The sequence below is a fragment of the Oncorhynchus tshawytscha genome, linkage group LG13 (assembly GCF_018296145.1).
Source record: "Oncorhynchus tshawytscha isolate Ot180627B linkage group LG13, Otsh_v2.0, whole genome shotgun sequence".
Lineage (NCBI taxonomy): Eukaryota > Metazoa > Chordata > Actinopteri > Salmoniformes > Salmonidae > Oncorhynchus > Oncorhynchus tshawytscha.
In genome coordinates this window covers 80,223,290-80,250,136 of record NC_056441.1, presented here as the reverse complement: position 1 = coordinate 80,250,136, position 26,847 = coordinate 80,223,290, and the positions used below count along the sequence as shown (strand labels likewise).

General features: G+C 46.7%; 1 protein-coding gene across 2 annotated transcripts; it reads right to left on the bottom strand.

Annotated features, from left to right (window-relative positions):
• Positions 1-29: 29 nt before the first annotated feature.
• On the bottom strand, positions 30-26,824 carry naalad2 (N-acetylated alpha-linked acidic dipeptidase 2). Of its 2 annotated transcripts, XM_042296402.1 has the most exons (21): positions 26,675-26,824; positions 26,325-26,465; positions 21,884-21,995; positions 20,610-20,796; positions 19,189-19,290; positions 18,969-19,094; positions 8,011-8,091; positions 7,792-7,897; positions 7,622-7,715; positions 7,439-7,534; positions 6,385-6,470; positions 6,006-6,125; positions 4,834-4,916; positions 4,659-4,722; positions 4,498-4,565; positions 1,602-1,693; positions 1,290-1,380; positions 836-1,100; positions 673-754; positions 502-594; positions 30-402 (listed from the first exon to the last, which is right to left on the bottom strand). In XM_042296402.1, exons 2-21 carry the CDS (start codon positions 26,404-26,406, stop codon positions 213-215), a joined length of 2,220 nt encoding a protein of 739 aa, XP_042152336.1. In that variant the 5' UTR covers positions 26,407-26,465; positions 26,675-26,824; the 3' UTR covers positions 30-212. The 2 variants fall into 2 exon arrangements, with proteins under 2 accessions (XP_042152336.1, XP_042152338.1); XM_042296404.1 differs by lacking the exon at positions 8,011-8,091 and having other exon boundaries at positions 26,675-26,823.
• Positions 26,825-26,847: the final 23 nt, after the last annotated feature.

The window sequence follows — 26,847 nt, the reverse complement described above, 5'->3', positions numbered from 1 at the left end:
TTATACCAGAGGGATGGAGTTCACATTACTTCATTAAAAGTCTGTTTTTATTTTCAAAATGGTGCAGTTTTACTAAAAGCAGCCAGATAGCGATGGGAGAGGATGTGGCTTCAGACTACTGGCTCAGATAAAGCATGGAGTGTAAGGCAGGGCTGGTGTGTCTTTCTCAGTTGTGTGTGTGTGTGTGTGTGTGTGTGTGAGAGATCTTTTCGTTAGGCAGGAGGTGTGAGTGTCATGGCGGCAGCTTGGACGGTAAACGCAGCGATGCTGATCTGTCGCCTCACTTCATCCCACGCCTCTTTGGGATTGGCTGTACGCTCGATGTCGAACAGCGCATCATAAATGCCAGGGAAGGACTCGCCAGCATATTTATTATGACTGCTGGGAGCAAAGATCACATGTCTGAAGAGAGGGAAGAGGGTGAGAGAAAATAAAATGGGATTCTAAACTGATCATGAAGACATTACACAGCACTGAGTATGTGCTGTAGCTGGCTCTCACCTGTAGAATGGTCGGCCAGGTAAACCTAGCGGGTCCACGAAGGCTCTCTCCAGGTACATTAGCTGGTCATTGACCATACGTATCTGTATAGGGCTGAGAGAGTAGGGGGAACACACCTGTTAACACACTTCCACAACAATAAACATGACACACACACACGCTTTCTCTTACTCTGTCCTGTCCAGAGTGGTGAGACGCTCATGGAAGTCCCTAGCAGCCACAGTGAAGTTCTCCACCGCAGAGAACAGAGAATCTGGACAAAAACAAATGAGACTTTGTAGGTGATGGGGGATTCAGAATGAGTCTTTGTATGTAAACGTGTGTTTTCTCTTACCAAATGATACCCCGTATTTCACAAGAGCATCTGGGTGTTTTTGTCCCAGCTGAGCGATGGTGTGGGCGTACTTTGTCAGAGAGCCAGCGTATTGACTGGCATCCAGGGGGAGGAGCTGGGAATCAGCCAATAGGAAGATGAGGCCTCCCCTGACCTGAGCTACGGCTCTGAGCTTCCGGAAGGAAGGGTCGTAGAACCTCTCCACCAACTCAAAGGTCTCATACACACTGTGATACACTGGGTAGCTGCTGTACCGCTCTGTCTTCTACAAAGTAGAATACACACACCGGTTTGTTTGCATGAAAAAACATGAATGGTTTTTCCTACTTTAAATGCCCAATGATGACCCCCATATTGGTGGTGGTGGGCTATTGTATTGCATCAAAAGGACATCTGCAATGTGCTCCTGTCTCCAGGTTCACCCGCCCGCCCCCCAGAACAATGTCCCTCTCACCCTGTTCTTGGTGTATCGGGCCCTGCCTGCTGCGATGCCCAGTCGAATAAAATACGCCTCAAAGTCACTGCCTGAACCCAGCTTACTGATCCTAGAGGGAGGGAGGGAGGGAGAGAGAGAGAGAGAGAGAGAGAGAGAGAGAGAGAGAGAGAGAGAAACCCACGAGGTTGGTTCATAAATATTATTTTTTGATACACCAAATTAGTCAGAGCATCTGCTAAATGACAAAAATCTAAAATGTAAATAAAATCAATCAGTAAAAGTGCATGTGATCAGAGTGATAAGTCTATTGTGGTTGGTAATGGGTCTGACCGGGGTGCATCGCGGTCATCTGTCCAGTTGTCGCGCTTGTGCCAGCTCTCATACAGAGACAACCCCTCCTCTCCCTCCTCTGGACTGGACACCTACAGAGAGGTATTGGTGTTTCAGTTATAGTCTGGGACTATGTCGGTCTACACTAGAGGTCGGCCGATACCGATACCAATTATTGGAGGACTAAAAAAGCCGATACCGATTAATCGGCCGATTTAAAAATAAATACAAAAATGTATTTGTAATAATGACAATTACAACAATACTGAATTAACACTTATTTTAACTTAATATAATACATCAATAAAATCAATTTAGCCTCAAGTAGATAATGAAACATGTTCAATTTGGTTTAAATAATGCAAAAACAAAGTGTTGGAGAAGAAAGTAAAAGTGCAATATGTGCCATGTAAGAAAGCTAACGTTTAAGTTCCTTGCTCAGAACATGAGAACATATGAAAGCTGGTGGTTCCTTTTAACATGAGTCTTCAATATTCCCAGGTAAGAAGTTTTAGGTTGTGGTTATTATAGGACTATTTCTCTCTATACCATTTGTATTTCATTAACCTTTGACTATTGGATGTTCTTATAGGCACTTTAGTATTGCCAGTGTAACAGTATAGCTTCCGTCCCTCTCCTCGCTGGCTCCTCTCTGGGCTCGAACCAGCAACACATCGACAACAGCAACCACATCGAAGCAGCGTTACCCATGCAGAGCAAGGGAAACAACCACCCCAAGGCTCAGAGCAAGTGAAGTTTGAAACGCTATTAGCGCGCGCTAACTAGCCAGCCATTTCACTTTGGTCACACCAGCCTCATCTCAGGAGTTGATAGGCTTGAAGTCATAAACAGCGCAATGCTTGACGCACAACGAAGAGCTGCTGGCAAAACGCACGAAAGTGCTGTTTGAATGAATGTTTACACGCCTGTTTCTGCCTACCACCGCTCAGTCAGATACTTAGATAATTGTATGCTTGTATGCTCAGTCAGATTATATGCAACACAGGACACGCTAGATAATATCTAGTAATATCATCAACCATGTGTAGTTAACTAGTGATTATGATTATGATTGTTTTTTATAAGATAAGTTTAATGCTAGCTTGCAACTTATCTTGGCTTACTGCATTTGCGTAACAGGCAGTCTCCTTGTGGAGTACAACGAGAGATAGGCAGGTCGTTATTTCGTTGGACTAGTTAACTGTAAGGTTGCAAGATTGGTTCCCCCGAGCTGACAAGGTGAAATCTGTCTTTCTGCCCCTGAACGAGGCAGTTAACCCACCTCTCCTAGGCTGTCATTGAAAATAAGAATGTGTTCTTAACTGACTTGCCTAGTTAAATAAAGATTAAATAAAGGTGTAAAAAAAAAAAAAACTGATGTCCGATTGTTATGAAATCGGCCCTAATTAATCGGCCATTCCGATTAATCGGTTGACCTCTAGTCTACACCCTGTGAAAGTAAACACCTCTTCTGTTTACTTCTGTATCATGTCCCCTAGTCTTTTGAATGGGCTTGATCAAATTCATGATTTACAGTACCAGTCAAGTTTGGACACACCTACTCAATCAAGGGTTTTTCTTAATTTAAAAAAACTATTTTCTACATTGTAGAATAATAGTGAAGACATCAAATCTATGAAATAACACAAATGGAATCATGTAGTAACCAATAAAGTGTTAAACAAATCAAAATATATTTGAGATTCTTCAAAGTAGCCACCCTTTGCCTTGATGACAGCTTTGCACACTCTTGGCATTCTCTCAACCAGCTTCATGTAGTAGTCACCTGGAATGCATTTCAATTTAACAGGTGTGCCTTGTTAAAAGTTCATTTGTGGAATTTCTTTCCTTCTTAATGTGTTTGAGCCAACCAAATGTGTTGTGACAATGTAGGGGTGGTGTACAGAAGATAACCCTATTTGGTAAAAGACCAAGTCCATATTATGGCAAGAACAGCTCAAATAAGCAAAGAGAAACTACAGTCCATCATTACATTAAAACATGAAGGTCAGTCATTTCAGAAAATCTCAAGAACTTTCAATCTTCAAGAAATTTCAATCTTCAAGTGCAGTCGCAAAAACCATCAAGCGCTATGATGAAACTGTCTCTCATGAGGACCACCACAAAAAGGAAGACCCAGAGTTCCCTCTGCTGCAGAGGATAAGTTCATTAGAGTTACCAGCCTCAGAAATTGCAGCCCAAATAAATGCTTCACAGAGTTCAAGTAACAGACACATCTCAAAATCAACTGTTCAGATGAGACTGCGTGAATCAGACAATCATTGTCAAATTGCTGCAAAGAAACAACTACAGACAGAAGATAGAAAAGTGTGTGTGCTCATTAATAGAGGCTTGTCCTGACTGTTTGAGTGTGTAGAATGACCCCAGGATGTCTGGCCACTCAGCCAAGAATTGACAGAAACGGACTGGTTCCTCTTGATCGGAGACAGAGTAAAGGTTATATCATGCGCACCAGTAACAGAGCTCTTGTTCTGTTTGGAGCCTGTTTCTGGGCCAAAGACTCATGTTCTCTGTGTGTGTGACCCCAGTACAACCATACATCATCTGGGCCGACAGTCAAAGGCGCTTGCTTGCCCAACTTGAGGGAACCGTTGAGCTACTGTTAGAGGAAGTATGTATGGAGGGACTTTATTAGTTAAAGGTAGAATTTCCACCACAATATAAAATTACATTTGCGTTTGTGGATGAATTTTACTTCTGCCAGATGCCTTTTATGAAGTTTGTGTGCCGAAAACCATTCGTTATGTTTTTGCCCATTGAATACCATTCAAAAAGTGTTCAAAAGTTCAAAAACTACAACGCTACTTCCTGGAAAGCAACGCGCCACAGTGTAATCCTGAAATAGACAGTTGATAGACAGCTGATTCAAGTTTACCTGTTTGGTGATGTCGTACACTAAGGTGTGGAGAGAGGGGGTGCAGTCTATCCTCAATGTGTACATACCTGCAACACACAAAGAACAAAGAAACACACACACACACCCGAGTGTCATTTTCATTTTCACATGTGAAACCCCCAACGCAAACACAAACTCACCCTCTATTGCTGAGTCTGCATTGATGTAAGCCACTGCTCTCTCCTGCAGCACTTTGGCGTTTTCCTGTCAAGGAGAAAGAGACAGGACAGACATTTAGATTAGAGTTTAGCCATCTCTGTTAACAGAGCACTACAGTACACGTTTCGCCACAACCTCACATAATGTGTGTAGTACCTCAGCCCACTCTGTTGATCCCAGCAGTCCAAACTCCTCTGCATCCCAACTGGCAAATACTATGGACCTCCTGGGCCTCCAGCCTATAGTGAACACACACACACACACACACACACACACACACACACACACACACACACACACACACACACACACACACACACACACACACACACACACACACACACACACACACACACACACACACACACACACACACACATATGCACAAAGTCCAGAGAAAACACACACTTGGCAAAATGCATTGAACCTATAAAATATACAGCACTTCTCAGAGTCAAACATAATATGAGGAAACAGGCCTGACAGAGCATTCTAGAACAATACAGATAACTATTCCAGAATGCTACAGTATGGGAACATTCTAGAACAATACAGAGAACTATTCCAGACTGCTACAGTATGGGAACATTCTAGAACAATACAGATTACTATTCCAGACTGCTACAGTATGGGAACATTCTAGAACAATACAGAGAACTATTCCAGACTGCTACAGTATGGGAACATTCTAGAACAATACAGAGAACTATTCCAGACTGCTACAGTATGGGAACATTCTAGAACAATACAGATTACTATTCCAGACTGCTACAGTATGGGAACATTCTAGAACAATACAGAGAACTATTCCAGACTGCTACAGTATGGGGACATTCTAGAACAATACAGAGAACTACACCAGACTGCTAAAATATGATAACATTCTAGAACAATACAGAGAACTATTCCAGACTGCTACAGTATGGGAACATTCTAGAACAATACAGAGAACTATTCCAGACTGCTACAGTATGGGGACATTCTAGAACAATACAGAGAACTACTCCAGACTGCTACAGTATGGGAACATTCTAGAACAATACAGAGAACTATTCCAGACTGCTACAGTATGGGGACATTCTAGAACAATACAGAGAACTATTCCAGACTGCTACAGTATGGGAACATTCTAGAACAATACAGAGAACTACTCCAAACTGCTACAGTCATCCATACAGAGTTTTGCAAGCAGATTACACCTGTGTCTGCTGTTTTATGTTTTTATGATGCAGCTGTAGTCATAAAGACTTGCCTCAGTACATAGTGGTCTGTGTGTGTGTGTGTTTTTAAATGCATGTGTGTGTTAATCTGACCCCCCCCCCACACACCTTTTCTGAGCAGTTTCCCAGCGCTCCTTACACTCTCGTGCACCACGGCAGCTCCCGTTACCGGGTCGATCCCCCCGAACACCCAGGCATCCCGGTGGCCCCCCAGGATCACATAGCGGTCTGCCAACAACGGACAGAGGGGGAGAGGGGTCACAATCACCATCTACGGTGATCCTAATTCTGTTGTGAATCAAGTGTTGTGCCAGGTATTTGAAACAAAACAGTGATGATAGTTGTTGGTGTTGAGTTGTGTAGAGGAAGCTCCAGATTGTGTACAGCCAGCTCTGAACTGTCTCCCAACGTCCTGTCCCCTGGCTTCCATAAACGCGGTCAACAGGCCCTTACTAGAACATTCAGAGAAGGCTGTGGGAAGTGGTACCTGGCTCCACGGCCCCTCGTAACCTCCCGATGACGTTGTATATCCGGGTCACCTGGTTGTTGGTGTGGATGTTCATACGCACCTTCCTGAGAACCACAGAGAGGAGTCAGAGACAGCGAGGAGACAGAGACAGAGAGGAGACAGAGACAGCGAGGAAACAGAGACAGAGAGGAGACAGAGACAGCGAGGAGACAGAGACAGCGAGGAAACAGAGACAGAGAGGAGACAGAGACAGAGAGGAAACAGAGACAGAGAGGAGACAGAGACAGAGAGGAGACAGAGACAGAGAGGAGACAGAGACAGAGAGGAGACAGAGACAGAGAGGAAACAGAGACAGAGAGGAGACAGAGAGACTGTTGTTGATGGGAACAAAGAGAGCCCCTCCCTCACCACCCTCCCTCACCCCTAGCCTCCTTATGGAATCGTCACGCAGAACATGTTTGTCTTGACAATGACAATGGTGTAGGCAAAAGCACAAACAGAACTGGGAGCAGGCTACCTCAGCCCCACTCGTTGTGTGAAAATGTGTGTGTGTGTCAATCTCTCTCTCACAGAACACACAAGGAGCCTCTATTCTACTGCTCTGGGCAACACTCCAGAGAATTAGAGAGAGAGAGGGGAGGGCCTCCCGAGTGGCGCAGTGATCTAAGGCACTGCATCGCAGAGTTTCGGCGTCACTACAGCCTGGGGTTCGACTACAGCTGTGGCACAACTGGCCGTGACTGGGGTTAGGGGAGGGTTTGGCTTGGGAGTGGGGAGAGGAGGGGGATAGAAAGATTGGAGAGAGAAGGAGACTTCGGGGAGCTGAGGGAGAGAGGTTAGAGAAGGGGAAGGGAGGGTGAGAGGTTAGAGAAGGGAGGGAGAGAGAGACAGAGAGGAGGGTGAGAGGCTAGAGAAGGGGGAGGGAGAGAGAGACAGAGAGGAGGGTGAGAGGTTAGGGAAGGGAGGGAGAGAGGTTAGAGAAGGGGAAGGGAGGGTGAGAGGTTAGGGAAGGGAGGGTGAGAGGTGAGAGGTTAGGGAAGGGAGGGAGGGAGAGAGGTATATGGTGTCTTACTGTGTACTGAAGCTGTCAGTGAAGCCCGGTCCAATCCGATAGGACACATTTAACGCTCCCTTCCAGTTATTGGGTGGGATGTCTCCTCCCATATTCCTACCAAGGGTGACATCATACAGGAAGTTACATTACACACAGGAATTGTGTGTGTAAGCTCTGATTGGCTGCCATCATAATACTCACTTTAGTAGTTGGATGGCATCATGATAGCCAATAGGATGCACTGGAATTTTAGGAAGCCCCACCCCTTCCTCCAGGTTGTACCTGTAAGTGTATTCTGGAGGAGAGGGGGAGGATGTTTATAGTCCCCCTTTATCACAGAAAAATCTATGTCTCTATACGAACACACACACCTTTAGCAGGATACCCTGGCGTGAGGGGGTCTCCTGCCCCATTCAGGTTGAGGACATTACCCCTCTGTGCCCCTCCACCTGGAAGGTTCCACCCGTCGGGGTATGGCTGCATATAACATCACAAATAGTAGAGTGGACATAGTTTCTCAGTTCACAGATCTCTTTTTGTTGTTTTAAATAGGATGTCTATTCTACTTATTGAAATTCTATGTACAGAACCTGAACTCCTGGGGCGCAGTAATCTGCAGGGTCTGAGAACATGATTATACCCCTCGCCCCATGAAGCATCGCATTCTTCACCTACAGAGGGATGGAGAGAGGATGAGATGAGAGGGAGGGGGAGAGAGCGTGAGAGAGGGAGAGAGGGAGGGAGATAGAGAGAGGGAGAGAGAAAGAGAGAGAGGGAGAGAGAAAGAGAGAGAGGGAGGGGGGAGAGAGTGAGAGAGGGGAGAGATAGAGGGAGAGAGAGAAGAGAGAGAGAGGAAGGGAGGGGGAGAGAGGGAGGGGGGAGGGAGAGGAGAGAGAGGGAGAGAGGGAGGGAGGGATGAAGAAAAATCTAATATTTATTGGGTGAGCCAAAATGTGCAGTTTTGAGAGGGACAACCTGAGGGAGCCAGTGAAAAGGGAGAGATAATATTTCCCATCTTGTTTCGTTTTGAGGGAGGGGTCTAGGGTCAGGGAGGGGTCTAGGGAGGGAGGGGTCTAGCCAGGTCTTGTGTCTTCTCAGTCATGTTGACACTGGTCTAGAGGTCATGTGTCTTCTCAGATGAGAGCCAGGTCAGAGTCATGTTGTCACTGGTCTACTGAGGGTGTCTTCTCAGTCATGTTGAGGGAGGGAGGGAGGGGTCAGGGAGGGAGGGAGTGTCTTCTCAGTCAGGTCACTGGTCTACTGACAGAGCTGCATTTCCTATTACACTGTGACAAATACTCAAACCTAAGAGAATATTTCTTTCCCAAAAGTATAATTCAATACAAAGAATTTGAAAATATAAAAGATGAAGAAAAAATCTAATATTTATTGGGTGAAAAGCCAAAATGTGCAGTTTTGGCAGCCAAATATGTGTCCTCCTGCCACAACCTGAGGGACAGCCAGTGAAAAGTGCAAAGTAATGTCGATAATATTTCCCATCTTGTTTCGTTTTGTCTTTCATACCTAGTCATGTGTCTTCTCAGTCATGTTGACACTGGTCTACTGCCAGGTCATGTGTCTTCTCAGTCATGTTGACACTGGTCTACTGCCAGGTCATGTGTCTTCTCAGTCATGTTGACACTGGTCTACTGCCAGGTCATGTGTCTTCTCAGTCATGTTGACACTGGTCTACTGCCAGGTCATGTGTCTTCTCAGTCATGTTGACACTGGTCTACTGCCAGGTCATGTGTCTTCTCAGTCATGTTGACACTGGTCCACTACCATGTCATGTGTCTTCTCAGTCATGTTGTCACTGGTCTACTGCCAGGTCATGTGTCTTCTCAGTCATGTTGTCACTGGTCTACTGCCAGGTCATGTGTCTTCTCAGTCATGTTGTCACTGGTCTACTGCCAGGTCATGTGTCTTCTCAGTCATGTTGTCACTGGTCTACTGCCAGGTCATGTGTCTTCTCAGTCATGTTGTCACTGGTCTACTGCCAGGTCATGTGTCTTCTCAGTCATGTTGTCACTGGTCTACTGCCAGGTCATGTGTCTTCTCAGTCATGTTGTCACTGGTCTACTGCCAGGTCATGTGTCTTCTCAGTCATGTTGTCACTGGTCTACACTGGTCTACTGCCAGGTCATGTGTCTTCTCAGTCATGTTGTCACTGGTCTACTGCCATGGTCATGGTCATGTGTCTTCTCAGTCATGTTGTCACTGGTCTACTGCCAGGTCATGTGTCTTCTCAGTCATGTTGTCACTGGTCTACTGCCAGGTCATGTGTCTTCTCAGTCATGTTGTCACTGGTCTACTGCCAGGTCATGTGTCTTCTCAGTCATGTTGTCACTGGTCTACTGCCAGGTCATGTGTCTTCTCAGTCATGTTGTCACTGGTCTACTGCCAGGTCATGTGTCTTCTCAGTCATGTTGTCACTGGTCTACTGCCAGGTCATGTGTCTTCTCAGTCATGTTGTCACTGGTCTACTGCCAGGTCATGTGTCTTCTCAGTCATGTTGTCACTGGTCTACTGCCAGGTCATGTGTCTTCTCAGTCATGTTGTCACTGGTCTACTGCCAGTCATGTTGTCACACTGGTCTACTGCCAGGTCATGTGTCTTCTCAGTCATGTTGTCACTGGTCTACTGCCAGGTCATGTGTCTTCTCAGTCATGTTGTCACTGGTCTACTGCCAGGTCATGTGTCTTCTCAGTCATGTTGTCACTGGTCTACTGCCAGGTCATGTGTCTTCTCAGTCATGTTGTCACTGGTCTACTGCCAGGTCATGTGTCTTCTCAGTCATGTTGTCACTGGTCTACTGCCAGGTCATGTGTCTTCTCAGTCATGTTGTCACTGGTCTACTGCCAGGTCATGTGTCTTCTCAGTCATGTTGTCACTGGTCTACTGCCAGGTCATGTGTCTTCTCAGTCATGTTGTCACTGGTCTACTGCCAGGTCATGTGTCTTCTCAGTCATGTTGTCACTGGTCTACTGCCAGGTCATGTGTCTTCTCAGTCATGTTGACACTGGTCTACTGCCAGGTCATGTGTCTTCTCAGTCATGTTGTCACTGGTCTACTGCCAGGTCATGTGTCTTCTCAGTCATGTTGTCACTGGTCTACTGCCAGGTCATGTGTCTTCTCAGTCATGTTGTCACTGGTCTACTGCCATTGCTTTAATGTATTTTTTGTATTATGTATTATCTTTCATTATTTTTTTCTCTCCATGTCCCTGGATTTCAACTGCTCTCTGGACATTCATACCCGGATCTCACAGCTACCTAGCTGCTAGCTAGCTGCTATCCGTGTGACTATCGGCTTTCGTCGATTCCGGAGCAAACATCAATTATTCCGGAGCTAGCCAGCTCCGTCAATCACTCCTGAGTTCCATCAATCACTCCTGGGCTGCAGTCACCTATCCGGACCCGTTTTACTGCCTACGCAGAGCCCCACCGGGCCTTCACAACTGGACTGCCGACGTTATCTACCCGAAGGAGATCCGGCTGGCTCCTCCGTCGCGACGTTAGCTGAACGCCCATCTGCGGCCTGCTAACCGTTAGCTGTCTTACCGGCTGCTATCTGAATAGACAATCGGACAATTTATTTATTTGTATTATTATTATGTTTTCTTCTTGGGACTCTATAACTATATCTATTGTTTTTATTTTTGTTGTTGTTGTGTGATTTGGATTAATCCCCTCTACCACACGGAACCCCACTAATCTACTGACGGAACGCAAGAGGTGGCTAACAACAGACCTCCATCCAGGTCATGTGTCTTCTCAGTCATGTTGTCTGGTCTACTGCCATTTCTCAGTCATGTTGTCACTGGTCTACTGCTCATGCTTCTCAGTCATGTTGTCACTGGTCTACTGCCAGGTCATGTGTCTTCTCAGTCATGTTGTCACTGGTCTACTGCCATGCTAGCTTCTCAGTCATGTTGTCACTGGTCCACTATGTCATGTGTCTTCTCAGTCATGTTGTCACTGGTCCACTACCATGTCATGTGTCTTCTCAGTCATGTTGTCACTGGTCCAGCTACCAGGTCATGTGTCTTCTCAGTCATGTTGTCACTGGTCTACTGCCATGTCATGTGTCTTCTCAGTCATGTTGTCACTGGTCCACTACCATGTCATGTGTCTTCAGTCATGTTGTCACTGGTCCACTACCGATGTCATGTGTCTTCTCAGTCATGTTGTCACTGGTCCACTTGCTACCGATGGCCTGGCTAGCTGTCTAAATCGCCGTGACCCCCAACCAACCTCTCCACTCACTGGACCCTTTTGATCACTCGACTAAGCATGCCTCTCCTTAATGTCAATATGTCTTGTCCATTGCTGTTCTGGTTAGTGTTTATTGGCTTATTTCACTGTAGAGCCTCTAGTCCTGCTCACTATACCTTATCCAACCTATTAGTTCCACCACCCACACATGCAATGACATCTCCTGGTTTCAATGATGTTTCTAGAGACAATATCTCTCTCTTCATCACTCAATACCTAGGTTTACCTCCACTGTATTCACATCCTACCATACCTTTGTCTGTACATTATACCTTGATGCTATTTTATCGCCCCCAGAAACCTCCTTTTACTCTCTGTTCCAGACGTTCTAGACGACCAATTCTTATTGCTTTTAGCCATACCCTTATTCTACTCCTCCTATGTTCCTCTGGCGATGTAGAGGTGAATCCAGGCCCTGCAGTGCCTAGCTCCACTCCTATTCCCCAGGCGCTCTCTTTTGACGACTTCTATAACCGTAATAGCCTTGGTTTCATGCATGTTAACATTAGAAGCCTCCTCCCTAAGTTTGTTCTATTCACTGCTTTAGCACACTCTGCCAACCCGGATGTTCTAGCTGTGTCTGAATCCTGGCTTAAGAAGACCACCAAAAATTCAGAAATTTTAATTCCAAACTACAACATTTTCAGACAAGATAGAACTGCCAAAGGGGGCGGTGTTGCAATCTACTGCAAAGATAGCCTGCAGAGTTCTGTCCTACTATCCAGGTCTGTACCCAAACAATTTGAACTTCTACTTTTAAAAATCCACCTCTCTAAAAACAAGTCTCTCACCGTTGCCGCCTGCTATAGACCACCCTCTGCCCCCAGCTGTGCTCTGGACACCATGTGAACTGATTGCCCCCCATCTATCTTCAGAGCTCGTGCTGCTAGGCGACCTAAACTGGAACATGCTTAACACCCCAGCCATCCTACAATCTAAACTTGATGCCCTCAATCTCACACAAATTATCAATGAACCTACCAGGTACCTCCCTAAAGCCTTAAACACAGGCACGCTCATAGATATCATCCTAACCAACTTCCCCTCTAAATACACCTCTGCTGTCTTCAACCAAGATCTCAGCGATCACTGCCTCATTGCCTGCATCCGTAATGGGTCAGCGGTCAAACGACCTCCACTCATCACTGTAAAACGCTCCCTGAAACACTTCAGCGAGCAGGCCTTTCTAATCGACCTGGCCGGGGTATCCTGGAAGGATATTGATCTCATCCCGTCAGTAGAGGATGCCTGAATATTTTTTTTAAATGCCTTCCTAACCATCTTAAATAAACATGCCCCATTCAAGAAATTTAGAACCACGAACAGATATAGCCCTTGGTTCTCCCCAGACCTGACTGCCCTTAACCAACACAAAAACATCCTATGGCGTTCTGCATTAGCATCGAACAGCCCCCGTGATATGCAGCTGTTCAGGGAAGCTAGAAACCATTATACACAGGCAGTTAGAAAAGCCAAGGCTAGCTTTTTCAAGCAGAAATTTGCTTCCTGCAACACTAACTCAAAAAAGTTCTGGGACACTGTAAAGTCCATGGAGAATAAGAACACCTCCTCCCAACTGCCCACTCCACTGAAGATAGGAAACACTGTCACCACTGATAAATCCACCATAATTGAGAATTTCAATAAGCATTTTTCTATGGCTGGCCATGCTTTCCACCTGGCTAGTCCTACCCCGGTCAACAGCACTGCACCCCCAACAGCAACTCGCCCAAGCCTTCCCCATTTCTCCTTCTCCCAAATCCATTCAGCTGATGTTCTGAAAGAGCTGCAAAATCTGGACCCCTACAAATCAGCCGGGCTAGACAATCTGGACCCTTTCTTTCTAAAATTATCTGCCGAAATTGTTGCCACCCCTATTACTAGCCTGTTCAACCTCTCTTTCGTGTCATCTGAGATTCCCAAAGATTGGAAAGCAGCTGCGGTCATCCCCCTCTTCAAACTGCTACAGACCTATATCTATCCTACCATGCCTTTCTAAGGTCTTCGAAAGCCAAGTCAACAAACAGATTACCGACCATTTCGAATCTCACCATACCTTCTCTGCTATGCAATCTGGTTTCAGAGCTGGTCATGGGTGCACCTCAGCCACGCTCAAGGTCCTAAACGATATCTTAACCGCCATCGATAAGAAACATTACTGTGCAGCCGTATTCATTGATCTGGCCAGGGCTTTCGACTTTCGACCCACATCCTCATCGGCAGACTCGACAGCCTTGGTTTCTCAAATGATTGCCTCGCCTGGTTCACCAACTACTTCTCTGATAGAGTTCAGTGTGTCAAATCGGAGGGTCTGCTGTCCGGACCTCTGGCAGTCTCTATGGGGGTGCCACAGGGTTCAATTCTTGGACCGACTCTCTTCTCTGTATACATCAATGAGGTCGCTCTTGCTGCTGGTGAGTCTCTGATCCACCTCTACGCAGACGACACCATTCTGTATACTTCCGGCCCTTCTTTGGACACTGTGTTAACAACCCTCCAGGCAAGCTTCAATGCCATATAACTCTCCTTCCGTGGCCTCCAATTGCTCTTAAATACAAGTAAAACTAAATGCATGCTCTTCAACCGATCGCTACCTGCACCTACCCGCCTGTCCAACATCACTACTCTGGACGGCTCTGACTTAGAATACGTGGACAACTACAAATACTTAGGTGTCTGGTTAGACTGTAAACTCTCCTTCCAGACCCATATCAAACATCTCCAATCCAAAGTTAAATCTAGAATTGGCTTCCTATTTCGCAACAAAGCATCCTTCACTCATGCTGCCAAACATACCCTTGTAAAACTGACCATCCTACCAATCCTCGACTTTGGCGATGTCATTTACAAAATAGCCTCCAATACCCTACTCAACAAATTGGATGCAGTCTATCACAGTGCAATCCGTTTTGTCACCAAAGCCCCATATACTACCCACCATTGCGACCTGTACGCTCTCGTTGGCTGGCCCTCGCTTCATACTCGTCGCCAAACCCACTGGCTCCATGTCATCTACAAGACCCTGCTAGGTAAAGTCCCCCTTATCTCAGCTCGCTGGTCACCATAGCATCTCCCACCTGTAGCACACGCTCCAGCAGGTATATCTCTCTAGTCACCCCCAAAACCAATTCTTTCTTTGGCCGCCTCTCCTTCCAGTTCTCTGCTGCCAATGACTGGAACGAACTACAAAAATCTCTGAAACTGGAAACACTTATCTCCCTCACTAGCTTTAAGCACCAACTGTCAGAGCAGCTCTGTCACGCCCTGGTCAAAGTATTTTGTGTTCATCTTTATGTATTTGGTCAGGCCAGGGTGTGGCATGGGGTTTTTGTAATTGTGGTGTGTTTGTCTTGGGGTTTTGGTGGTGGTATTGGGATTGTAGCTTAGTGGGTTGTCTAGCAAAGTCTATGGCTGTCTGGAGTGGTTCTCAATCAGAGGCAGATGCTTATCGTTGTCTCTGATTGGGAACCATATTTAGGCAGCCATATTCTTTGAGTTTGTCGTGGGTGATTGTCCTTAGTGTCCTATGTGTACTCGTTGTTAGTTTGCACCAGATAGGCTGTTTCGGTTTCGTTTATTGTTTTTTGTAAGTTCGTGTTTTTTTTGTTATATTAAACATGGATCGCAATCGACACGCTGCAGTTTGGTCCGACTCTCTTTCATCACCACTAGAAAACCGTTACAGAATCACCCACCACCAACGGACCAAGCGGCGTGTCAACAGGCAGGAGCAGCCGAAAAGGAGATGCTCACCAAGGATTTCTGGTCATGGGAGGAGATCTTCGACGGGAGAGGACCCTGGGCTAAACCAGGGGAGTGTAGCCGCCCAAAGGAGCAACAGGAGAAGAGGCAACAGAGGCAGCAGCAGCAGGAGCAGCAGCAGCTACAGTGGGAGAGGTTGCACCACCTGGAGTTATGGACATGGGAGGAGGAATTGGACGGTAAAGGACCCTGGAATGAGCCTGGAGATTATTGTCGCCCCAAAGCCGAGCTGGAGGCAGCAAAAGCAGAGAGGCGGCATTATGAGGAGCTAGCACGGCAGAGCGGATGGAAGCCCGAGAGTCAGCCCCAAAATTTCTTGGGGGGCTTACAGGGAGTATGGCTATGCCAGGTAGGAGACCTGCGCAAACTCCCTGTGCTTACCGGGGGCTGGAGAGACCGGGCAGGCACCGTGTTATGCTGTGGAGCGCACGGTGTCTCCAGTGCGGGTGCACAGCCCGGTTCGGTATATTCCAGCTCCGCGTATCGGCCGGGCTAGATTGAGCGTCGAGCCAAATGCCATGAAGCCGGCTCTACGCATCTGGTCCCCAGTGCGTCTCCTTGGGCCGGCTTACATGGCACCAGCCTTGCGCTCGGTGTCTCCGGTTCGCCTGCATAGCCCAGTGCAGGCTATTCCACCTCGCCGCACTGGCAGGGCAACCGGGAGCATTCAACCAGGTAAGGTTGGGCAGGCTCGGTGCTCAAGAGCTCCAGTGCGCCTGCACGGTCCGGTCTATCCAGTACCACCTCCACACCCCAGCCCTCCGGTAGCAGCTCCCCGCACCAGGCTTCCTGTGCGTGTCCTCGGTCCAGTACCACCAGTACCAGCACCACGCATCAGGCCTACAGTGCGCCTCGCCTCTCCAGCGCTGTCGGAGCCTTTCTCCTCTCCTGCGCTGCCGGAGTCTCCCGCCTATCTAGCGCTGTTAGAGCTTTCCTCATCTCCAGCGCTGCCGGAGTCTCCCGCCTGTTCAGCGCAGCCAGAGCTGTCAGTCTGCATGGAGCAGCCAGAGCTGTCAGTCCGCATGGAGCAGCCAGAGCTGTCAGTCCGCATGGAGCAGCCAGAGCTGTCAGTCCACATGGAGCAGCCAGAGCTGTCAGTCTACATGAAGCAGCCCGAGCTGCCAGTCTGCATGAAGCAGTCAGTCTACATGGAGCAGCCAGAGCTGTCAGTCCGCATGGAGCAGCCAGAGCTGTCAGTCTACATGAAGCAGCCCGAGCTGCCAGTCTGCATGAAGCAGCCAGTCTACATGGAGCAGCCAGAGCTGTCAGTCTGCATGAAGCAGCCAGAGATGTCAGTCTGCATAGAGCAGCCAGTCTGCATGGAGCAGCCAGTCTGCATGGAGCAGCCAGTCTGCATGGAGCTGCCAGTCTGCACGGAGCTGCCAGTCTGCACGGAGCTGTCAGTCTGCACGGAGCTGTCAGTCTGCACGGAGCTGTCAGTCTGTAAGGAGCTGCCAGTCTGCAAGGAGCTGCCAGTCAGCACGGAGCCGCCAGAGCTGTCAGTCTGTAAGAAGCCGCCAGAGCTGTCAGCCTATATGGAGCAGCTAGTGCCGCCAGTCTGCCCAGCGCCGCCAGTCTGCCCAGCGCCGCCAGTCTGCCCAGCGTCGCCAGTCTGCCCAGCGTCGCCAGTCTGCCCAGCGTCGCCAGTCTGCCCAGCGTCGCCAGTCTGCCCAGCGTCGCCAGTCTGCCCAGCGTCGCCAGTCTGCCCAGCGCCTCCAGGCTGCCCAGCGTCGTCCAGTCTGCCCAGCGCCGCCAGTCTGCCCAGCGCCGCCAGTCTGCCCAGCGCCGCCAGTCTGCCCAGCATCGCCAGTCTGCCCAGCGCCGCCAGTCTGCCCAGCGCCGCCAGATCTGCCAGTCAACCAGACTCTTCCAGATCTGCCAGTCAGCCAGACTCTTCCAGATCTGCCAGTCAGCCAGACTCTTCCAGATCTGCCAGTCAGCCAGACTCTTCCAGATCTGCCAGTCAGCCAGACTCTTCCAGATCTGCCAGTCAGCCAGACTCTTCCAGATCTGCCAGTCAACCAGACTCTTCCAGATCTGCCAGTCAACCAGACTCTTCCAGATCTGCCAGTCAGCCAGGATCTGCCAGTCAGCCAGGATCTGCCAGTCAGCCAGGATCTGCTGAGACCACCAGCCAGCCAGGAGCTGGTAGATCTATTTACCGGCCTGAGCTTCCTCTCACTCCTGAGCTTCCTCTCACTCCTGAGCTTCCTCTCACTCCTGAGCTTCCTCTCACTCCTGAGCTTCCTCTCACTCCTGAGCTTCCTCTCACTCCTGAGCTTCCTCTCACTCCTGAGCTTTCTCTCACTCCTGAGCTTTCTCTCACTCCCGAGCTTCCCCTCAGTCCCGAGCTGCCTCGGTCCCGAGCTGTCCTTCAGTCCCGATCTGCTCCTCAGTCCAGTGGGGTTCTGGGTGAGGACTACTAGGCCATGGTCGGCGGCGAGGGTGGACTATCCAGGGACGAAGGGAGAGGGGACTAAGACATTAAAGGAGTGGGGTCCACGTCCCGCGCCGGAGCCGCCACCATGGACAGACGCCCACCCGGACCCTCCCTATTGTTTTGAGGTGCGTTCGGGAGTCCGCACCTTAGGGGGGTTCTGTCACGCCCTGGTCAAAGTATTTTGTGTTCATCTTTATGTATTTGGTCAGGCCAGGGTGTGGCATGGGGTTTTTGTAATTGTGGTGTGTTTGTCTTGGGGTTTTGGTGGTGGTATTGGGATTGTAGCTTAGTGGGTTGTCTAGCAAAGTCTATGGCTGTCTGGAGTGGTTCTCAATCAGAGGCAGATGCTTATCGTTGTCTCTGATTGGGAACCATATTTAGGCAGCCATATTCTTTGAGTTTGTCGTGGGTGATTGTCCTTAGTGTCCTATGTGTACTCGTTGTTAGTTTGCACCAGATAGGCTGTTTCGGTTTCGTTTATTGTTTTTTGTAAGTTCGTGTTTTTTTGTTATATTAAACATGGATCGCAATCGACACGCTGCAGTTTGGTCCGACTCTCTTTCATCACCACTAGAAAACCGTTACAAGCTCACAGATTACTGCACCTGTACATAGCCCACCTATAATTTAGCCCAAACAACTACCTCTTTCCCAACTGTATTTAATTAATTAATTTATTTTGCTCCTTTGCACCCCATTATTTTTATTTCTACTTTGCACATTCTTCCATTGCAAAACTACCATTCCAGTGTTTACCTTGCTATATTGTATTTACTTTGCCACCATGGCCTTTTTGCCTTTACCTCCCTTCTCACCTCATTTGCTCACATTGTATATAGACTTGTTTATACTGTATTATTGACTCTATGTTTGTTTTACTCCATGTGTAACTCTGTGTCGTTGTATCTGTCGAACTGCTTTGCTTTATCTTGGCCAGGTCGCAATTGTAAATGAGAACTTGTTCTCAACTTGCCTACCTGGTTAAATAGGGAGGGTCGGAGGGAGGGAGGGAGGGAGAGAAAGAGAGAGAGAGGGAGGGAGAGAGACAGATGGTGTATGGAGAGAGAGAGACCTTGTTTCCTCTGAAGACATTTCCATATCTGACTATGACGATCTTCCCAGTGACGTTGATCCCCATCTCTCTCTCCAGCTGGAAGAAGTCCTCTGTACGCCCATAGTTCACATAAACCAGGTCACCCTGAGGAAACACGCACAGTAGGTAGGTCTCTCTCTCTCTCTCTGTGTGTGTGTGTGTGTGTGTGTGTGTGTGTGTGTGTGTGTGTGTACCCTACCACTGGTTGTCCCTGCGCTGAGAAGGCGCTGTAGGGAGGAACGATGTCAGAGACATTCTCATATCCCTCAGGAACCGGCTCTGATAGAGAAGTGTTGAACATCTGGAAGACAGACAGACAGACAGACAGACAGACAGACAGACAGACAGACAGACAGACAGACAGACAGACAGACAGACAACACACAGACAGACAGACAGGCACAACAGACAGGCACAAAGACACAGACACACACACACACACACACAGACAGACAGACAGACAGACAGACAGACAGACAGACAGACAGACAGACAGACAGACAGACAGACAGACAGACAGACAGACAGACAGACAACACACAGACAGACACAAAGAGAGACACACACACACAGACAGACACACACACAGACAGACACAAACACATACAGACAGATACTAAATAGTCAACAATCAATAGGAAATTGCTAATAACAAAAAAATAAGCAGATTTCTAGCCAAACCAGGTACACATGGGCCCTGTGTACATCACAGCACTGTGACGTATCTCTTTCTCGCACGCACACACACACACACACACACACACACACACACACACACACACACACACACACACACACACACACACACACACACACACACACACACACACACACACACACACACACACACACACACTGTGGCTATGGCCTTATCTCCTAATTAGTTATCAGCCTACTAAAGGGACCTTGGTCTACCATGTGGTTACCATAGTACCAAGGGGCAAGAACTAACCTATTAAAAGTTCCCTGAGGTGGGGCCTCCTGGGTGGCGCAGTGGTCTAGGGCACTGCATCGCAGCGCTAGCTGTGCCACCAGAGACTCTGGGTTCTGTCGTAACCGGCCGCGACTGGGAGGTCCGTGGGGCGACGCACAATTGGCCTAGCGTCGTCCTGGTTAGGGAGGGCTCGCGCACCAGCGACTCCTGTGGCGGGTGGGCGCAGTGCATGCTAACCAAGGTCGCCAGGTGCACGGTGTTTCCTCCGACACATTGGTGCGGCTGGCTTCCGGGTTGGATGCGCACTGTGTTAAGAAGCAGTGCGGCTTAGTTGGGTTGTGTATCGGAGGGCGCATGACTTTCGACCTTCGTCTCTCCCAAGCCCGTACGGGAGTTGTAGCGATGAGAAAATATAGTAATCACTAACAATTGGATACCACGAAATTGGGGAGAAAAAGGGGGTAAAAATGTTTTAAAAAGTTCCCTGAGGTAGTCCTTGAGAACTGGCCTGCCTATCACCTGCTTATCATACCCTCAATTAGAAACAACATCTGTTGACTGAAGGATGAAATGTGTATGCAAGTGTGCACAAGTGTATGTGAGTGAGTGAGTGAGTGAGTGAGTGAGTGAGTGAGTGAGTGAGTGAGTGAGTGAGTGAATGAATGAGTGAGTGAGTGAGTGTGTACCTCGTTGCCCAGCTCGTCTACTATAGAGATGTAGTTGGGCTGTGATATGTTGGGGTATGACAGCAGCACATCATAAGGTACCATCTCTACTGAGTCCAGACCGTACGCTAGCCACTCCCCTTTTATCTGTTCAGCCAATTGGAGGTTCTGCTCTGTACCGGCCAGGTGGGGTAACCGGGTGAACTTCCTGCAGAGACAGAGAGAGTGAGACAAAGAGAGAGAGAGAGAGAGAGAGAGAGAGCAAGAAAGAGAGAGAGACATAGAGAGAGAGAGAAAGAGACATAGAGAGAGAGAGAGAAAGAGAGAGAGAGAGAGACAGAGAGAGAGAGAAAGAGAGAGAGAGAAAGCAAGAGAGAAAGAGAGAGAGACAGAGAGAAAAAGAGAGAGAGAGAAAGAAAGAAAGAGAGAGACATAGAGAGAGAGAGAAAGAGAGAGAAAGCAAGAGAAGGAGAGAGAGACATAGAGAGAGACATAGAGAGAGAGAGAAAGAGACAGAGAAAGCAAGAGAGAGAGAAAGCAAGAGAAAGAGAGAGAGAGACAGAGAGAGGTGTAGAAACAGAGAGTAAGGGGTCCCTTGTGGCTCAGTTGGTAGATCATGGCGCTTGCAACACCAGAATTGTGGGTTTGATTCCCACGTGGGACCAGTATGGAAAAGTAGAAATGTGTGCACTCACTACTGTAAGTCGCTCTGGTTAAGAGTGTCTGCTAAATGACTCACTACTGTAAGTCGCTCTGGTTAAGAGTGTCTGCTAAATGACTCACTACTGTAAGTCGCTCTGGTTAAGAGTGTCTGCTAAATGACTCACTACTGTAAGTCGCTCTGGTTAAGAGTGTCTGCTAAATGACTCACTACTGTAAGTCGCTCTGGTTAAGAGTGTCTGCTAAATGACTCACTCTGTAAGTCTCTCTGGTTAAGAGTGTCTGCTAAATGACTCACTACTGTAAGTCGCTCTGGTTAAGTTAAGAGTGTCTGCTAAATGACTCACTACTGTAAGTCGCTCTGGTTAAGAGTGTCTGCTAAATGACTCACTACTGTAAGTCGCTCTGGTTAAGAGTGTCTGCTAAATGACTCACTACTGTAAGTCGCTCTGGATAAGAGAGTCTGCTAAATGACTGAAATCTCAGAAGAGGACGAGAGCAGGAGGAGGATTGAGCATTAATAGTCCTAGGGGTGTGTCCTAGCTGTGTCCTAGGTGTGTCCTAGCTGTGTCCTAGCTGTGTCCTAGGTGTGTCCTAGGTGTGTGGTGGAGGAACAGGGTTCTAGAATTGTGTACCTCAGATGATCTCTGATGTTCTCTGCTCGCATCTCATCCAGAAACTCTCTCAGGTGACGTCTGGACCCTGCATCATGGCTTGTGTCTGTGCTGGTGGGCCTTGCAAACCAGCCTGGTATGCACACACACAGGCATGTTATGTTATATAAACTAACACACCACCCTGACTGACAGACTTAACACACCCACACTGACAGAAGGACAGATTCAGTATCACTCTCCCTGTAAATCAAATCAAAGTTTATTATTCATAGGCACAGGATACATGATGAATGAATGAAATGAAACTGTGCAATGAAATGCTTGCGCACGTCCTCAACATTGCAATAAATCATAAACAAGCAGTAAGACTACAGCAGTCACAATAACACTGTCAATAATAACACTGTCAATAATAACACAATAACACTGTCAATTATAACACTGTCAGTAATGACAAAATAACACTGTCAGTAATAACACAATAACACTGTCAATAATAACACAATGACACTGTCAGTAATAACACAATAACACTGTCAATAATAACACTGTCAGTAATAACACAATGACACTGTCAATAATGACACTGTCAATTATAACACTGTCAATAATAACACAATGACACTGTCAGTAATAATACAATAACACTGTCAATAATGACACTGTCAATTATAACACTGTCAATAATAACACTGTCAATAATGACACTGTCAATTATAACACTGTCAATAATAACACTGTCAATAATGACACTGTCAATTATAACACTGTCAATAATAACACTGTCAATAATGACACTGTCAATTATAACACTGTCAATAATAACACAATAACACTGTCAATAATAACACAATGACACTGTCAGTAATAACACAATAACACTGTTAATAATAACAAAGTATACACAAAGTAGACAAAGTATTTTAAAAAGAAAGTAATAACAAAAGATGGACATTTAGTAAAATGTACAGAATGTATTGTGAATACGACTCAGTGTTATAGACGAGTAGTAAAGAGAATAGTGAGTGGAGCAACAGTAGTATATATAATAAACACAGACAGCAGTGGTGTGTGAGAGTGTATGTGTGTGTTTGTGTTTGCGTGTGTGTGTGTGTGTTTGCATGTGTGTGTGTGTGTGTTTGTGTGTATGTGTGTGTTTGTGTTTGCGTGTGTGTGTGTGTGTTTGTGGGTTTGCGTGTGTGTGTGTGTGTTTGTGTGTATGTGTGTGTTTGTGTTTGCGTGTGTGTGTGTGTTTGTGTGTGTGTGTTTGTGTGTGTGTGTTTTGCGTGTGTGTGTGTGTTTGTGTGTATGTGTGTGTTTGTGTTTGCGTGTGTGTGTGTGTGTGTGTGTGTGTGTGTGTGTGTGTGTGTGTGTGTGTGTGTGTGTGAAGTGGGAATGCAGAGTCTGTGCAAATAGTCAGGTGGACGACAGCTACACTACCGTTCAAAAGTTTGGGCCACTTAGAAAAGTCCTTGTTTTTGAAACAACGTCAACAGTGAAGAGGCGACTCGGATGCTTAGCTAACACAACGTGCAATTGGAACACAGGAGTGATGGTTGCTGGTAATGGGCCACGGTACGCCTATGTAGATATTCCATAAAAAATCTGCCGTTTCCAGCTACAATAGTCGCTCACAACATTAGCAATGTCTACACTGTATTTCTGATCAATTTGAGGTTATTTTAATGGCCAGAAAATGTTGTTTTCTTTCAAAAACAAGGACATTTCTAAGTGACCCCAAACTTCTGAGCAGTAGTGTTTGTGCAGGTGGACAGCTTGCACATACACAGTTAAATACAGTTGTATGGCCTAAAGGTAGAAACTGTCTCTGAGCCTGTTGGTCCGGGGCCTGATGCTCCAATAGGTTACTTACTTTAGCTGTTTCAAGGTCAATACACCACGCCAGAGAAATACTGTTATTGCGTAACACCTTACTGTAGTAATTTAGCTTTTAGTGTGTGTGTGTCTGTCATGTGTTATGACGCTAGTAACAGAGAAGGTAGAAAGGACAGCATATGGGAACTGTGCTTGTGGAGTAGTAGACTCTGGCATAACTGTGAAAGTCTGACACACACACACAATCACACACATTCATGAAGTGGATAATTGTGCATTCCTGTCTTTTCCAAAATACATGTACAGTTGAAGTCGGAAGTTTACATACACTTAGGTTGGAGTCATTAAAACTTGTTTTTCAACCACTCCACAAATTTCTTGTTAACAAACTATAGTTTTGGCATGTTGGTTAGGACATCTACTTTGGGCATGACACAAGTCATTTTTCCAATAATTGTTTACAGACAGATTATTTCACCTATAATTCACTGTATCACAATTCCAGTGGGTCAGAAGATTACATGCACTCATTTGACTGGGCCTTTAAACAGCTTGGAAAATTCCAGAAAATATCTTTAGAAGCTTCTGATAGGCTAATTAATTTGAGTCAATTGGAGGTGTACCTGTGGATGTATTTCAAGGCCTACCTTCAAACTCAGTGCCTCTTTGTTTGACATCATGGGAAAATAAAAAGAAATCAGCCAAGACCTCAGAAGAAAAATTGTAGACCTCCACAAGTCTGGTTAATTCTTGGGAGCAATTTCCAAACGCCTGAAGATACCACGTTCATCTGTACAAACAATATTATGCAAGTATAACCACCATGGACCACATAGCCGTCATACCGCTTGGGGAAGGAGAAGCGTTCTGTCTCCTAAAAATGAATGTACTTTAGTGCGAAAAGTGCTAATCAATCCAAGAACAACAGCAAAATACCCTGTGAAGATGCTGGAGGAAACAGGTACAAAAGTATCTATATCCACAGTAAAACAAGTCCTATATTGACATAACCTGAAAGGCCGCTCAGCAAGGAAGAAGCCACTGCTCCAAAACCGCCATAAAAAAGCCAGACTACGGTTTGCAACTTCACATGGGGACAAAGATCGTACTTTTTAGAGAAATGCCCTCTGGTCTGATGAAACAAAAATAGAACTGTTTGGCCATAATGACCATCGTTATGTTTGGAGGAAAAAGGGGGAGGCCTGCAAGAGGAAGAACACCATCCCAACCGTGAAGCACGGAGGTGGCAGCATCATGTTGTGGGGGTGGCAGCATCATGTTGTGGGGGTGGCAGCGTCATGTTGTGGGGGTGGCAGCATCATGTGGTGGGGGTGGCAGCATCATGTTGTGGGGGTGGCAGCATCATGTTGTGGGGGTGGCAGCATCATGTTGTGGGGGTGGCAGCATCATGTTGTGAGGGTGGCAGCATCATGTTGTGGGGGTGGCAGCATCATGTTGTGGGGGTGGCAGCATCATGTTGTGGGGGTGGCAGCATCATGTTGTGGGGGTGCTTTGCTGCAGGAGGGACTGGTGCACTTCACAAAATAGATGGCATCATGAGGATGGAAAAGTATATGGATATATTGAAGCAACATCTCAAGACATCAGTCAGGAAGTTAAAGCTTGGTCGCAAATGGGTCTTCCAAATGGACAATGACCCCAAGCATACTTCCAAAGTTGTGGCAAAATGGCTTAAGGACAACAAAGTCAAGGTATTGGAGGGGCCATCACAAAGCCTTGACCTCAATCCCATACAAAATTTGTGGGAAGAACGGAAAAAGCATGTGCGAGCAAGGAGGCCTACAAACCTGACTCGGTTACACCAGTTCTGTCAGGAGGAATTGGCCAAAATGCACCCAACGTATTGTGGGAAGCTTGTGGAAGGCTACACATAACCTTTGACCCAAGTTAAACAATTTAAAGGCAATGCTACCAAATACTAATTGAGTGTGTGTAAACTTCTGACCCACTGGGAATGTGATGAAAGAAATAAAAGCTTAAATAAATCCTTCTTTCTACCATTATTCTGACATTTCACATTCTTAAAATAAAGTGGTGATCCCAACTGACCTAAAACAGGGAATTTTTACTTGGATTAAATGTCAGGAATTGTGAAAAACTGAGTTTAAATGTATTTGGCTAAGGTGTATGTAAACTTCCCGACTTCAACTGTAGGTCACAGTTCATCTCAGAGCTGACTGAGGAATGTAGTAACATATGGTCACTTGTATGCGTTTATCCAACTCTACTATGTTGATTCCTCAATAGAGGAACGTGTTATTTGACAAGACAATAAGCGTTTTTGTAAACCTGTGTTAAGGCTACTTTTTCCTATTCAGACTGTTAGTAGAAACACACTGCGATTTCAGACGTTTGAAAAGATGCTTTGCGAACTATAACATTCCTTTCTCCGGGTTCACCAAAAAATAAAACAATTGCCTCAGACAGATGCATATTATAGTTCTTAAACTTGGCATTATTACAAACTTCACTATGAAATGCAAAAGTAACACAAGGTTACAATACCACTACCACTATCATTCGCCAGTAAAAGGAAACTTTAACTTCCTAAAATGTGTTTAACTTATGGTTAATCAGCGCCTAAAATGTCATTATAACTCACCTATTATAAACCCGGTCAGGAAAAACGACGTTATAACGATGAGCCAACATATCCACTGCACGAGCCTGCTTTCGGTTTTCATTGTCCCGCTTGGTAACACTCCGAAACACCGACCGCATTCAACAAGATAATGGAGTGCATCTGTGTGAAAAGCAAAGAGAGAGAGAAAGAGAAAGAGAGAGAGAGAGAGAGAGAGAGAGAGAGGGGAGGAGGGGGGACAGTCAAAAGTGTCCAAGAGAGAATATACAGAGCGAGAGTAGAAAGGGGTGGAGGAGAGTGGAGAGTTTACTGCAGTAGGCCTATATCTACAACTATAAATGACATTTTCAGCTTAATTATAATATAATTACCTCGTTTGTCTGAGTTTCTCGTAGTTTATATAAATAGTTCTGTGACATATTCCCACACTCATGTGCAGCCTGCGGTCGCGCTTGACCCCTTGCGCCCAGTCCGGCCGCTGCGCAGCTCCAGGACAGCTGCGTGCAGCCTGTGCCTCTTTCATGCGGTGGGCTCGAGCGTGAAG

What these genes read in the sequence shown, in the direction of transcription:
- naalad2 (XM_042296402.1), bottom strand. Translation starts at nt 26,406, where the DNA reads ATGAAAACCGAAAGCAGGCTCGTGCAGTGGATATGTTGGCTCATCGTT. An exon ending in GATGCCATCCAACTACTAAA is followed by an intron (nt 7,535 to 7,621) that starts GTGAGTATTATG and finishes CACCCTTGGTAG; the next exon opens with GAATATGGGAGGAGACATCC. An exon ending in TGTACGACATCACCAAACAG is followed by an intron (nt 1,694 to 4,497) that starts GTAAACTTGAAT and finishes ACCTCTCTGTAG; the next exon opens with GTGTCCAGTCCAGAGGAGGG.